Source organism: Nematostella vectensis, chromosome 15 (assembly GCF_932526225.1).
Source record: "Nematostella vectensis chromosome 15, jaNemVect1.1, whole genome shotgun sequence".
Classification (NCBI taxonomy): Eukaryota; Metazoa; Cnidaria; class Anthozoa; order Actiniaria; family Edwardsiidae; genus Nematostella; species Nematostella vectensis.
Genome location: NC_064048.1, coordinates 5,279,820 through 5,294,223, shown reverse-complemented (window position 1 = coordinate 5,294,223; position 14,404 = coordinate 5,279,820). Strand labels below are relative to the sequence as shown.

General features: G+C 40.3%; 1 protein-coding gene across 3 annotated transcripts in view; it reads left to right on the top strand.

The window, feature by feature from the left end:
- Nucleotides 1–10,478, top strand: part of LOC5522339 — a 36,902-nt gene extending 26,424 nt beyond the window's left edge. For all 3 annotated transcript variants that reach the window (XM_032367539.2, XM_032367538.2, XM_032367537.2), the window contains one exon: nt 1,192–10,478. In XM_032367539.2, the coding sequence (XP_032223430.2) occupies nt 1,192–1,295 (104 nt within the window). In that variant the 3' untranslated portion in view covers nt 1,296–10,478. The remainder of the gene's footprint in view (nt 1–1,191) is intronic.
- The last annotated feature ends 3,926 nt before the right edge of the window (nt 10,479–14,404 follow it).

Here is a 14,404-nt window from a genome sequence, read left to right as displayed (position 1 = left end):
ACCGCATCTTGAGCATTAACTATGTTTTCAGCCACTTGACCACTCACGATGTTAACATTGTTTGATGTGTGCGCTGAGCTTTTAAGTGGATCAATGCAAAGCTCCAACTTCTTGCGAATGCTCTCTCGGTCAGCACTATCCGACGCGATCCTCCCTTGTGTCTCCTCTTCGTGCGTTGCCTGACAGGCTTCTTGCTCGTTGCTTACAATGCTGGCGACATCCTGATCCAAGCGAAAACAGATGTGCAGACCAAGAGCCCATGTTTTCAGGGTTTCCGGCTTGAGGGTGATTCCGATGATGCCTCCAGGGCCATGGCCATAGCGCATAAAGGTTGTCTCAATGAACATATCACTCCAGATTCCGTTCCACAGCCCTGGGACATGGTGCATGGTATGCTCCCCTTTCAAGAACTTGTCAATCTCTTCATCTCCTAATCTTTCCATTGAACGCAGATAATACAGCCCCCATCGCTCATAGTTCACATGGGCAGACGCGAAGAAATATGGAAGCATCTTCTTCACAGCTACCAAATGCAGAGGCCAGTCACCCTCTCGTTCGGCTTGCACGTAGAGCATCATGATAAAGACAGGCTTAATAAAGCAGTCAACCCACAACTTGGATGTTTTGCTCAAACTGGCTACATCATCTAGACGCCTTAGCAGTTTTTCAGGGGTGGTGACCTCTCCATCGCTCATGAGGCTTCGTAACAGCTCTTCGACCACTAGCCTGAAAGCCCTCACATTCTGTGGAAATTTCTTCCCAGAGAGCATCTTTGTTACTCCGGCAAACGTTGAATCTAGAACTACAGAGAGTCCTGATCCTTGCATCAGAATACCGACCGCACCAAAAAAACTCATCAGCATGTTACAATTGTAACCATTGTATTCTGGGCAGGATTCACTGTTAATGACGTCATTCAAGAACGAAAGGTCAAGCTTTTTTGCTCTTCGTTCTGAGATGACAGCTCTGCAAAGGACCTTCAATGGAAGAACGCTTTTCTCAGAGCACTTTTCAGGCATTGGAACTGTTTTAGGTCCCTGGTAGCGTTTGACTGGGATATCAAAGTCGATTGGCGTGGTCATCTCAGATTTTGATATTCTCGGTATTGTTTCTTTGGGGTCCTCGTTCTCGTTTGACGCATTCATTGGTTGTGTGATGAAAATTGCAATGGCATGTGTTGTTATCTTGCAGTTTTGGGACGAAATATCAGCATCAAAGTTGTCTGCAACAGCTTGTATGAGCCCGTCACCTCCGTGTTTGATTCCACTGATCTTGATATCACGTGTTGCTGCTAGAGCTGCCGAGTTTTTGAAGCGAAGAATCTCATCATATGAACAGGTAATTCTGAATTGGTAAAGCTGATTTATCAGCGACTTTAAATCTCTTATTAGATTTCCGAGGGCTATCTGCAGATTCGTAGGTTTGTTAGATAGGACGCAGGTGACTATGTTGCCAATGAGGAGTGCAGGGAGGGTATTTTTCAAGTCATCTGTCAATGCAGCTAGCAGGTCCATTATTGTTTGACTAACTGACATTGACATGTCCTCCTTGGTGATTCTTATCTGATAGCGATGTTGGTCTCTGTCTAAATTCTTTACCTCATTGCGAACTGACTTTGCAAGTCTTTTGATAAAGATATCCATTTCGTCATCTTCTGTGTCGCTAGTAAGGTTCAGCACAGTTGACGCGTTCCTCTTGAAGACTACGACACTCGATAAACCAGGAGATGAAAGGATTGCAATGTCATCTGAAAAGTATTCCTGTGAAAGAACTGAACTTCGTGTTAAGACCTTTCCGCCAAACAGTTGATACTGCTAATAAAGCTCTCAATAGAATTCCATAAACGTGATTTATCGTTCGTCATACCAATAACAAGGTCAAATGCAGAATCTACACGTTCCTTTTTCTTTGAGGCATTACTCGCCGCAGAGATCGATTTTGGGGACATAAACTTTGTCATGCAGTGGACGTGATAGCGTGCATCAGCTGCAGGCAGATCACTTAAAGCACCTTCAACGCGAATTCTTACATCGTGGGCTATGTCGTCATTACGTCGAGTACATGCCTCTAAAATAGTATGCTTGAATGACTTTTCGCCAGGATTCGTATCGGCGGTTCTGCATAACGCTGCTTTCTTCCAGCGATCTGGATGCTTCTTGTTTCTTTTTATTTCACATAACTCTCCACAAAAAAGACAGTGTTCCTTGAAGCTAAATGCTGGTACATCCGACCGGCGTCTTTTCTGTACAGGTTGACTGGCAGCCTCACTAGTACTAGTACCACCGCCCTGTCGTTTCTTGTGACGATCCAAATGCTGTTTGGATGTGTATGTAGATACACAGTCTCTGTGACATTGGATTGTCAGTAGGCTGTTCCTCTTAAGCTGCTCAGCTAGAGTTACATGGATGTCATCGTTGTAGTCCTTGCTAAACTTGATAATGGATTCAATTCGTGCTGGCCCCGCTTTACCAAGGACTCCTTTCCCATCACAGTGAAATTTCCAGTCAAAAAAGCATTTATTTGCCATAATTACTCTCAAGTCTTGTTAATCTAGAAACATGACAAAATTGCTAAAGTTAGAAGCAGTCCACAAAACTATAAACATTGCTTAGTCAATTTAACAGCCAAGTGGTTGGCTTTTGCGATCAATTGAATTTCTCTCTCTTAGGACTTAACTCAAAAGTAAAAAAAATAACCCAGACTTTTTTAAATGCTAATTTCGCCTTTTTCTAACTGCTATGAAACAATTTCGACATAGATAACGATGATTTATACTGAACAAATCAAGCAAATAAGCGATTTTAAATAGAAATACTTACAGAGAACCAAGGGTCGCCATTGAGGACGCCATCTTGGATTGTGAGTAGCCCTGGGAACTAGTCACCAGGCCAGGTATCAGTTTACAACATGTGATGAAGGTGTTTCTGTTATATCTATGAACTTGTTCTATCTAAAATGTACATTTGTTACAAACATTACAGAAATGTGTTAATATGAGGCACATTTGTTACAAACATTACAGAAATGTGTTAATATGAGGCACCCATGATTCGCCACAGGTAACCCATTTCTATAACGAAAACTTTCAGCAAACAGGGAGAATAGGAGATTGATACCTTATAACACTTATAGGTGATGGAGTGATGCCACCAAACTGTGTTTTTATAGTAATGAGTGTTTTTTTTAGAATGAGCATTTTTTATTGAAAATATATTTCAAATTTCGATTTTGGGACTTGGGTACCCTGTGGTACAGACTTTCGAACTTAGACTTTTACATTGATCCATAAAGGTGAGAATGTTCTATTTTAGAGTTAAAAGTACCAAGATAAGTTACTTTGATATATATATTTGGGAAATCATGACGCGGGTACCCTGTGGTTTGTGTGCATTTTCTTTGTCCCTGCATAACTCCTAATGCCCAAGGGTCATTGGCTGTTCAGATTATTGTCCAGCATCATGTGTTTGATAAGAATTGACATTAAAACATTGTATCGAAGCACTTGCAAGGTTATATAAAAAATCGCATTTGGCTGCCGGACTATTGTTATGATTTCTGACAACGAATTATACTGTCAGGCATTATTGCAATGGCTTTTTATAAACTAATAAATCCATTTATCCAAGTTGATGGAGTGGTTATCCCCGTCTTCGCCTCCCTCCTACTGAAAGAAATTGAAACACTTGGCGTGTCTGGCACTCCTCCTATGTAAGGATATATTTAAACAAAAGCAATTTGGTTTAAAATGCATAACCTGGGGGGACGCACATTTTCATTCAGAAAGATAGTAAAAAATCGTCGGAATAAATGCGTAATTATGCGATAACAAACTATCCAACAGGCAATAATCAAAGTAAGAAATCAAATATGTGCGCTAGCCGCAAAGAAATGGAACAAAACATACCTTGATCCAGCTATATCAGGAGGGAAATCGTCGTGTGCGTGCTTGATCGTTCGATTCTGGTACGATTATGCGGGGCTTAGCACTGCCTGGCTCTAATTTTATCTGGTTACAGAGTTAATTATTATCTAATACGTACTGTTCGCTACATGCGTCATCATGCGTCAGCGTAGCAGGCACTGAGAGGATGGCAGCAAAATTCTGGATCTTCTGTAACTTCTTCACATCGGTCTTACTTGTGTTGGCCCAAATAGTTGAACAATAGTGCAGCTTGCTGAATACTACCTAGTGCTTCTAGTACTTCTTGCTATTTTTTTTTTAAGGGAAAAGATGAAAATAAAAAAAAATCTAAAACTGAACCTAGCTTTTCTTCCCTTCTGCTTTTCTCAGGGGACATGTCTTATTTGAGGTTCTTTGATGCCCAGTCGAACCACATTTACACCTTTTTCCACTGATGATAGTTGAGCTATCACCTAAGGCATCTTGAGCTTCTGTTACCAGCTCCGGGTCATCCTACTCTACCACAATGTCATCATCTCCATAGGTGTGCAGGATTGCTTTGCGCTTCCCCCTCTTCTTTCTTCCTTGTCCTCAGCACGCTACTTTATAGGATATACGCTTTCTCTGTTGCCTCTTCCGTCTTCTGTCCCCTCAACTTAGTCATCCTTGTCTCTGAAGCCTGTTGCAAGGCCCCTTCTACTGCTGGGGGATCCTTTTTGTTAAGATGTTTAACTCAGTGGTAATCAAGACCATACATCTGGTAACACCAGGTCATTTTATATTGGCCAAGTCCACAGTTAGTTAATGCGATGCAATGCAACCTGTAACACATTTTCAGAAGCATTTTTTAGTGCTATAAGAATGAAACAAATTGACTGTTTTGCATTATTTAGCTTGGATCTTGGAAATCTGTCCTCCTACAAAGTCATTTCGATTATGGTCCGAATAGTCATGCTTCAATTGGTCTAATTGAGGTCTCGGTCTGAATACTTGATTGAGTAAATGTGTTGTTTTTATTTCATTTTATGCCTAAAATCAATATGTATGATTATTTTCTTGCTGATTCTCAGGGTTCTTGCTCACTTGCTTATTTTTGGGGGGTCGTTGTCACATAAAACATCTTAAATGATTACTGTTGACCTCATTGGCTGCCTTTTTTTCTAGGAATAGGTGTTAGGCTAGCTGTTTAGCCCAATTAACCCCAAACTTATGCATGTGCATGAAATCACACCCTTTTTTCTCAGCAACCGATTGGACCTTTTTCATCCATGTTTACATCATTTTGCCCAAATCCTGTACTGCCTTTTTAACAAGCTGCCATTGTCTGATTGGGATACTTTGGGAGGTCGAACTTGACAACAGAGGTCTTCAAGTTTCTCAGCTACAAAACATCTTGCTTGTCTGACGAGAGGGCAAAGCTAATTGTCGTAACTAAAGGTGCTTTTCACCGAAGAAATTAATAACTGGGATCAACATCGTCTACATGGTTACAGTAGGCGAGTTAGCCTGTGTAGCGACGTTTGTTTCATGGGTTTTATTTTTGTTCGTTGCGTTACGCTTTATTTCGTTGTGTTTCGTTTTTTTTTGCGCCCACAAAAGCCTGCAACCATGGGCCCGACTCGGTCCAAACGCCCTCTGCTTTCGCAATGTCAAATTGATTAAAGCTGCTGTCAAAAAGTGACAGCTGGGTGGCAGCCGACATCATTCAAAATAGCGTGAAATGTACACATTGGCGGGCGGGAACGTCTATTTGGCGCTCTTTTTGTTGCCGAAATAGCGGAGGGATATGTCGCAAAAAAGCTCTTGTCGACTTTGTAAAGTAAGTTTCAAAACAAAATTTGGATCCTTTGCAAATTAAACAGGGAAAATCGGATATTCCCGAGACCCGTCGGGAGAACCGTCAATACATCACTCCCTCTTACCAACTGTCCAGCTTCCAGCTTACCAGCTTCTCCTGCTCCTGACCTATTTAAAACGTATGATTTGTCTTAACCTATAAAAGTCAGGAACCCGCATTACAAACCACATAGCGACATAATTTTCGTCTGTTAACCACTATCCTCCACAAAGGCCATATGCCTTTGATGATGTTATGGCTGATGATTGGGCAGAAGTTTACAACCTGGCCCAACATCAGCTTGAGCATTGAGACCTTCTAAGCAGGTTTTGTGTTTGCCTTCTGGAGTTGCTGAGCTATCATTTGTGAAAACGCGAAAAGGAGGGACTTCATTTTTCCAGGTTACACCGTCAAAAAGAAATGGTGCAAAGTTTACATTTTGGGCTGTCAACAAGTTTACACCATTTAGGTTAAACAAGATTTTTTATTCAGTTTTCAAAGCAGTTTGGCCAGGCACCACTGTTTCGGGGCTCATTCAGTCGTTTTGCACGCGTTGTTCAGAAGCCCATACAATTATCATCCCATTTCAAATAACTCTTTCATTTCTCTCAAACATCTCATCTTGTTCTGCAGTGCTTGGTGTCACTTGGTTTAGTGCCTTCGCAAAGAGGATTTTTTTGCCACTTATCATCTTCCTTGTCATCAACATTCTGGATATGCCAGTCAAGATTGACATCTCCATCCGGTTGCATCCAGCGCCACCGTTTTCTCTTTTGTAACTCTTGGAAGCCTAAAATAGTAAATTTTACTCATTAGCACTATGCGGGAGCATCGCAATTTTGACATTTAAGTTTGACTGTGCCTATTTCGATAGATATTTGCTTCAACTATGATATTATTAGTTTTATGCGTTATATAGCGTTTCCAAAGAAAAAAAACACCGAAAAACAAAAATAGTTATAAACAAAACCTTTTTCCAGTTTTTATACTATTTAATGATTGTCTCTAGAGACCGTACACTTAACGAATAATATAAATAATAGAAGCAAACAAAGGGTACCTATAGGGATAGACTTTGTCAATGGTATGAACTTTTTGTGTTCACATTTATAACCATAACTACTATCTCTATAGTCCAATGTAAAGTGATGTAGGCGGCGAAAGCACGTGTCTTGATGGTGAAGTGAAATCAGTCTTTAGTTGCAAAACCAATCACACGATCGATTTTCGGCATCTTTGGGACCTAAAATGCCCAAAACCTTTTCGTGAACTATCGTGATCAACAAGTCGACGATCGAGATAAGCAAGGTTGTGTAACAAGCATAGAGAAGCACAAGCATGGCCATATGCTCTGCCCTCCACTCCTCAAACTCCTCGACATTCTCATCACACTTGTTCAAATAGAGCTCACACATTTTTTGTTTAGGACATAGTTATCGAAAACCTCACCAGTGTCCACTGATACAACAAAAACAAATCCAGTCTGCGAGGCGAAGCCTCGTTTTGCCCATGTGCCATCAAAGCTGACGGCAACATCAACAAACTCTCCGAGCTGTTCATGGGACTCCTCGAGTTTCTCTGTAAGTCGTTTTGCAGCAAGTCCCATCTCTGCTTCTGCCTCCTCTTCCTGTGCTGTTAGAGTGTTCTCGACTTGCTTGTAGTATGCTGGCTTAGATATGCAAGTCATATTCATATTACATCATGGGAACTTGCTCCTGTGACAGATGCAGACGCTTTTAGACAGGAGTTTTTCCCACAGCTACTACATTGGCTCATGATGTATGAGGAAAGCCCAGCTCTTGACGAAGGGTCCTCTGTCACACATATTGTTCACAATTTTCACATATTCCCATCACAAGCTGCGCAGAAAAGCTAAAAAGACACACGAGCATTCCCTTTCAAAACATTTTAAGAAGGAAGACAACGATTTATTTGGAAAGGAAGGATGCTATCATCAGTCTTACCTGTTCCACACTCATGAAATTCAGCAATACGGGCGGTAAAAAACAAAAGTTATAAAAGGATACCAGTTTTCGTTGCCATGGCAACGGCACTAGGAACATCAAGTGGTTGTTGGAAAGTAGCGAAAAAATAACAAAATTACTTTAAACCATACCCTGAAAGTTAGAGAAAGTAAAGTTTGATAATTGAATAATTGATTTTTGGTAAAAAAAGAAAAATTGACCTTTTCAAGTTAACCCCCGCCTTAAGTGGACTTTCGGGGATGGATGTTAGTAATTGCGTGTGTTTGGCGAAGATTGATTAGCGTTACTTTTGTTAGCTGGTTGTGTGTGCGTCACACTTGGGCGCGACTGTCCGTACACCCTTCGCGCTACTTTGCGGCTTCATACGTGCGCGAAATTACATGCTGGTAAAGCGCAACCCTTTGAATTGTAGTTAACGGCAAATGATACGGCTATCGGCGGTAAATGTTGCAAAAGTAGACCAGCCGTTGCTGTTAGTTATGTTATTGCTCTGTTGGTGTTGTGGGGTTCTGTTAGCCGGTCTACCCTGTGTGGCGTTAATGCTATTAACCTTTTATAGTGGTGTAAAAAAACGTGTGTAGGTGGTTGGAGTCAAAACTCCAAGAGTAGTTGTAAAGTGCCTGAAGTTTGCGGAATTTATTGTCATACTGACTGACGGATCTCCACTCGAATTTTACCGCTAGAGTCATGGTACTAGTGTACCCTCGTTAAGTAATGCATGCATTATTCGTGTGTTGGCTATTACCCATTGAGCGATAGTAATAAATTATAAATTTGGCTTTTGGCCATATTGTAAAACTAATCTGGCATATCCGTGGCTCTATCACTTACTCGTTATTTGTGGGGATTAAGTTGTCTAAAAAAATCAGTGATGAGTTTTGGTTTCTCACCCTGTTGTCTTGCTTGTCTCGGCTCCAGATACAGCAAAGCTGCTGGTATTTCGTCTCTTTGCGCTTGGGTGCTTGATTGCCGACCTGGAAGGCGATCGCTAGTAGCTGGTTGTCCTAGGAGCACGTCTAAAGGCGTTGTCTTGGTCTCCCTGTTGACTGGGTCCATGACTTGCCTCAGATTTGCTGGTTTGGTTTTGTCTCTTTGGACTCTTAGTTGGCGAGGTCTCTCGCGCTTTTGTTCGAGTTCACGTCTCATGTCAACAAGGTTTGTTTTTTGTTGGACAATGTTTTCCTCGATTCCTCGAGTCCCTCCATCTCCGCTGTATCTGCTCCATCACGTTTCTACGAGAAACGATATCCGATTTTCAAGAACATTTTCCCGAAGTAAATATCGTCTGTCCGAAGGCAATATCGTTCTTCCGAAGACAAGATCGTTCTCCCTGTTTTTAAAATCGTTCATCACAGAGGCGAGAACGATTTTTCGATTTTCAGGATCGTTCATCCGAAGAAATGATCGGCTTCACGAAGACAAGAACTTCTTTTCCGGATTTGAAAAACGTTTATCAGTACGGGAAAACCCCGAAGGCAAAAACCTCTTCCGATTTTAAAAACCTTACCAAAAAGACAACATCGCTCTTTTGAGAAATGCTTGGTTTTCTTCTTAAATTTTAATTTAGAGCTATATTTTAGCTTAAAAAGTTGTTGTTTTGCAAAGACAAGTAAAGTTTAAAAGCTAACTCGCTTTCTTAGTTTGCATTCGCTCATAATCGATTATCGTAATAGCAAAGTTTGAGATAGGAGATTCTTTTTTAGGAGGTCTTATTGATGCGCGAGTTAAGCAAGTGCAAAGCCGTCATAATAAAATTGTGGTCGCCATTAACATTTTTTTGAAAAGACAAGAAAATAAGGACAGCCGACTCTCACTTGAGAGTTCTGTTTGATGCGCGACTTTAGCAGCAAGCGAGAACGGTCATATTATTGTCGTCACCATTAACATGTCGTTCTATTGCAAATGCAAATAGTCGACTTGCTTTCTTAGTTTGCATACGGCAAATATCAAGGACATTCTTTAAGAACTTTAAGAGCGTTCTTCCGAATTTCTGGAGACGATCTTCCGAATGATAAAACAATGTTCTGCCAAGCTTCAAGAGAACGATCTTCCGAATTTTAAGAGAACGATCTTTCGAACTTCCGAATTTTAGAGAACGATCTTCCGAACTTTAGAGCGTTTTTTTCCAATTTGAAAGGAACGAACTTTCGAATGTAAAAAACGTTCTTCCGGTTGTGCCCCTGTTTCAACTATACCGGAGATATCGTGCTTATTAAATATAGATAATACTTTTTTGGCCACTCTCTACCCTGAATTGGGTACACAACTAGTTATAATCTATTCAAATACGGGTTTTGCCTAAGTCATCTCGCACAACGAAGAATGATAAGTGATAACACACATATTGTGATGATAAGTGATAACACACATATTTATTGGTCCTCAAATTTGTTTTCAGCGTTGTTTCGAGGTGGGAGCGTCGGCAAAAGCCAAATTTCCCTGCCAATTCAGCTGTTGGTGTCACAGTTAGCCCAAGTTTGAAAGGTCAATAACCTGTTAAGTGTTGTATCTTCTTGGCGCTCTCAGCGCTCCGGATTTTATTATCCCCAAAATTTTATTTCAGATTCTAGGCAATCAAGTTCAGGAAAAATGACCATTTTTGATAGAGCAATGTACCAGATGCGACTTTTAAGGCCTCAATTTGTCGGTTTAACGATCGTGCAAAATGATGGATGCGAGGCTATATTTGAGAAAATCTGTCAAATATTCTATTTTAACTGGATTAAGCCGAGATTAAAATAATATTGAGAGCACATATCCTGGTTACCTCCTGTGGTGTTGTTGTGTTTCTGCGCTGTTTATTTTTCGCGCTGCAGGTAGCGATACTTGGTTCAAATTTTGTAGTGTTTTTCCGGGTCAAGCCGAGAAAAATAAGGAAAAATCCATAAAATATTTAATATTCGTTCCATTTAAAAAGAAACACATTTTTGTAATCAGGAGACAAATATAAGTCTATAGACAAATTATTGAAAAATCATTTTTTTGAGTATTGCATTTCATCTTTAATGGATTAACGGAGCGCTTCTTCAGAGATAATCAAAGCATTATGCGATAACTAAGCAAATATCAAATTATAGCTAAAGATTATAGCATCAAACATAACCACTTGGCAAACGAGAAAGCGATAATCATAGAATGATCATATGACTAAAATAAATGGCATATACTAGTCAATAACAGCCTAATCGATAATAAATCATTTAAATGCACTTTTAAAGCGGTACTAAATAATATCAATATCACTACGAAAATACTACAATAAAGAGCATTCTTGCTTTTAGCGAAATAGGAGCTTTCTTATGCTAAATTAGCTAAACTAGGAAAGTATAATGAAAAAGATCGCTTACAAACATCTGTCCCAGAACGACGCCCAAAGGTTACCAAACTTTGATACCGAAGATCCAACACAAACTTTCCACACGAGTACTAAACTAAAACTGAGGAAAACTCAACCTAACCATGCGCCTATCTCGCTTTAGGACGTGAGTGTAGCAAGTTCCTAAGCTATGACTACTCTAACTAACAAACTACGCAAAAAGGCACAGAAAAACCGCAGCGATAAAGAGATAAACGACTAATAAGTGGTAACGCAAAGAGGAGGCTATTGACTTCCGTTACAACCCATATTAATAGCTGTCGCACACAGGTACCCACTACCCACGACTTGATAGCTGTCGGTACAGGGAACCCCCTTACCCATATTGATAGCTGTCGCATACAGAAGCCCCCTACCTCTATTAGATGGTAGGCTGCTGGCACTCACCCCGCACCCCAAAATCGAGTCCCTTTCTGGGGCAAGCGTTATGACCTATAGTTTATGTAGGCATAAACTATGATCGGCCAAAATAAGTCTTACCCCCCTCCCCCTGTCATGTCTCCCCTTTCATGTCTATGCGCGTAATATGCGCAGAGATCCGGCAAGCCCCTTATCACTTTTGACTTCCTCCCGAGACAACCATCACATGCGCTTATCTCGTTCCAAACACCTAGTCCCTCGATGCTTTCCTATATTCCTCCTCTACCCTCCTTTATAAGCCAAGCGCTACAACGCATAACAGCGAAAACCAAGCGCTGCTAGTAGAATAACTACAACAAGCAAATTAACTCGTTTCAAAGACTTTATTCGCGATGCATGCCGCAAATCAAGACACAGGACACAGTTAAAACCACAATATACTCAAATAAACACGTTCTAGAAAAACATTTTATTGAAGCTGGTGTAGCTTCGAACAGGGTAGACACGCGCGGTTGAGTTCCGCAATTGATCCATTTTTTTTTTCAGATTTACTGTGAATTTAGATCTTTGCTTGCAGAAATACCTGCATAAGGTTACCGACAAAAGAGGCGAATGTTTATTTTTGAGTTTTGAAATTCCATCAAGGAGCATTTGGGTGTTCTCTTGGACGGCAGTTTGTGGGCGTTCACGTGAGTGTAAAAGTTTGCATCGTGACCAACGGCCAAGAGTCGGATGTATACGCACGCGCTATCATTAACGGCTACAGCGCGCGCTGATACGCCCGACTTTTGGTCTTTCAGATAAAATGAAAAAATGGTATGCTGATCCTAATATATGTGATCAAATGATGTCACATTGGAAAAACAGATCTCACTGGAATGAAGGAACAGGGCCAAACTTGAACTGAAAGAAATATGGGACGGATCACGTTTCAACGAATTGAGGTGGTTTTGGGACAATGACTGTGAATGGATGTTGCCATTTAAGTGCACAGTGTGCTCATATGTTATTATTACTGAGCAAATAAAAGAATCGATGGAATGTGAAGGATATTATCAGGCAACATGTGAAGAGTGCGGGACAAGGCACCAACATACTCCAAGACATACTTTTGGTGGGCCACGAAACATTGCACTGATTGGGCATTGGGATGGTTGGGAGCCATTTGGTTAGCCAGGCAGTCCTAGCTGTGTTATGTAAAATAAACAAACTTCTTATAAGTAATTGTTTCAGTTTAATCTTTGTTTATCGAGGGTAACATATTTTATGTATTTCTCTCACAAGTTGAATCAAATTCCTGGGTACTGCATGACCTTAGCTCTGTTTACTGGGCAATACATCACACGTGTTTGGCATTAACTGGCTATGGGCACATCCCCATAGCCTGTTTATTCAATCCAAATACCAAATTACAAATAATTCAATACTATAAATACGCCCAAGTAAAGGTGTGGGCGTACAAAACAAACCAAGTGGAAGGCAAGGGGAGGAGGAGGGAATTAAAAAGTTTAGATGTTGTCTTGTTGAAGACTCCACGCGACTGAAACACGGGGCGCGATAAACTCGTGACAAGCTAATGCTCCCCTATAGGGGGGTACTGCTGATTGACCTCGTTCCTTTACCCCCACTCGGTTATCCCAATCAATTATACAAATCAATTCTAAAATTCGAGTAAATACATAAAAATACTATTTGTAGACAAATATTTCATTTCTTACATATGGCCCTCGGTTAGTAAGCACTGTCGCTGGGGGTGGTCACTGCCAGAGGGTTAACTGCGTCCCCATTGGTTCATTTACGTCCCTTCGGTTCAGGTTAACGTAATACAGCTTGAAGAGACGGACCTCCGGTTTAGTGTCCTTATCCGAGAAGACTGGAAAACACGAGAAAATAACTTCAACTCACTTGTGACACAAATTCGAATAAAGGCAGGAACCCGGAAAAATCCCCAGTTTGAGCCACGATTCGAACCTGAGCCACAGCGGTGAGAGGCCGACGCGCTAACACACTAGGCCACCCGTGCTTCCACACTTTGTATTGCAAACACAGCTAACTATTTTAATAGCATTGTTCTCTCACTTGCCCCAACTCAGCTCATGTAGTATCCATCTTTTTATTCTTTATTTTTCAACATCAATTATTTGTGCACTGCAAACTTTTTAACTGTGCTTGTTTTTAACTGTGCTTGCCAGTTGGAGAAATTTGAATTGATTGTTGTAATCCATTTTCTCTAAAGGTGCCATTGAAGTGACAATAGCAAAGATGACAAAAAAGGACAGAGGATCTATTGAGGAGATATACCCGATTGGTTTTGTTCTAAGTTACCAGTTACCAAAAAAGAGACCATGTTCTTTGGACCCTTTTCTCTTCATCCTCTCATTAGTGAAGTAGAAGATATATATATATATATATATATATATATATATATATATATATATATATATATATATATATATATATATATATATATATATATATATATATATATATATATATATATATATATATTAATGGTTAGTGGCTTTACAGTAATTTTTTTTCTGATCACCTTTCACAATTTTTAATAAGGTTAATAAGATGCATATCAATATAGGTTTGCAATTTGATTATGCTAGACAATCAGTTGGTCTCCCATCTGGCAGAGTAGAGATCCGCTGCATAATTTTGCTATGGACGGGTGACCTTCCTGCTCAGTGTGAGGTTCGAAAGTTTATCAACTGCGTCCAGTTTCCCTGAAGAAGAGAAAAATTGAAAGGTTAGTATCAGTGAACCTTACCTGTGAATGTGGTAAGATTGGTTCATAATAATAAAAACACTCTTGAGTTTCTAAGTACTTTCCATGCCATGGCTTTTTGCAATGATGTGTGCTTTCCCAGATAAATCTCATATTTAATCATTATGAACTAACTGTTCTGCATTGTTTAACCCTGAGGGTGGTAGTACCT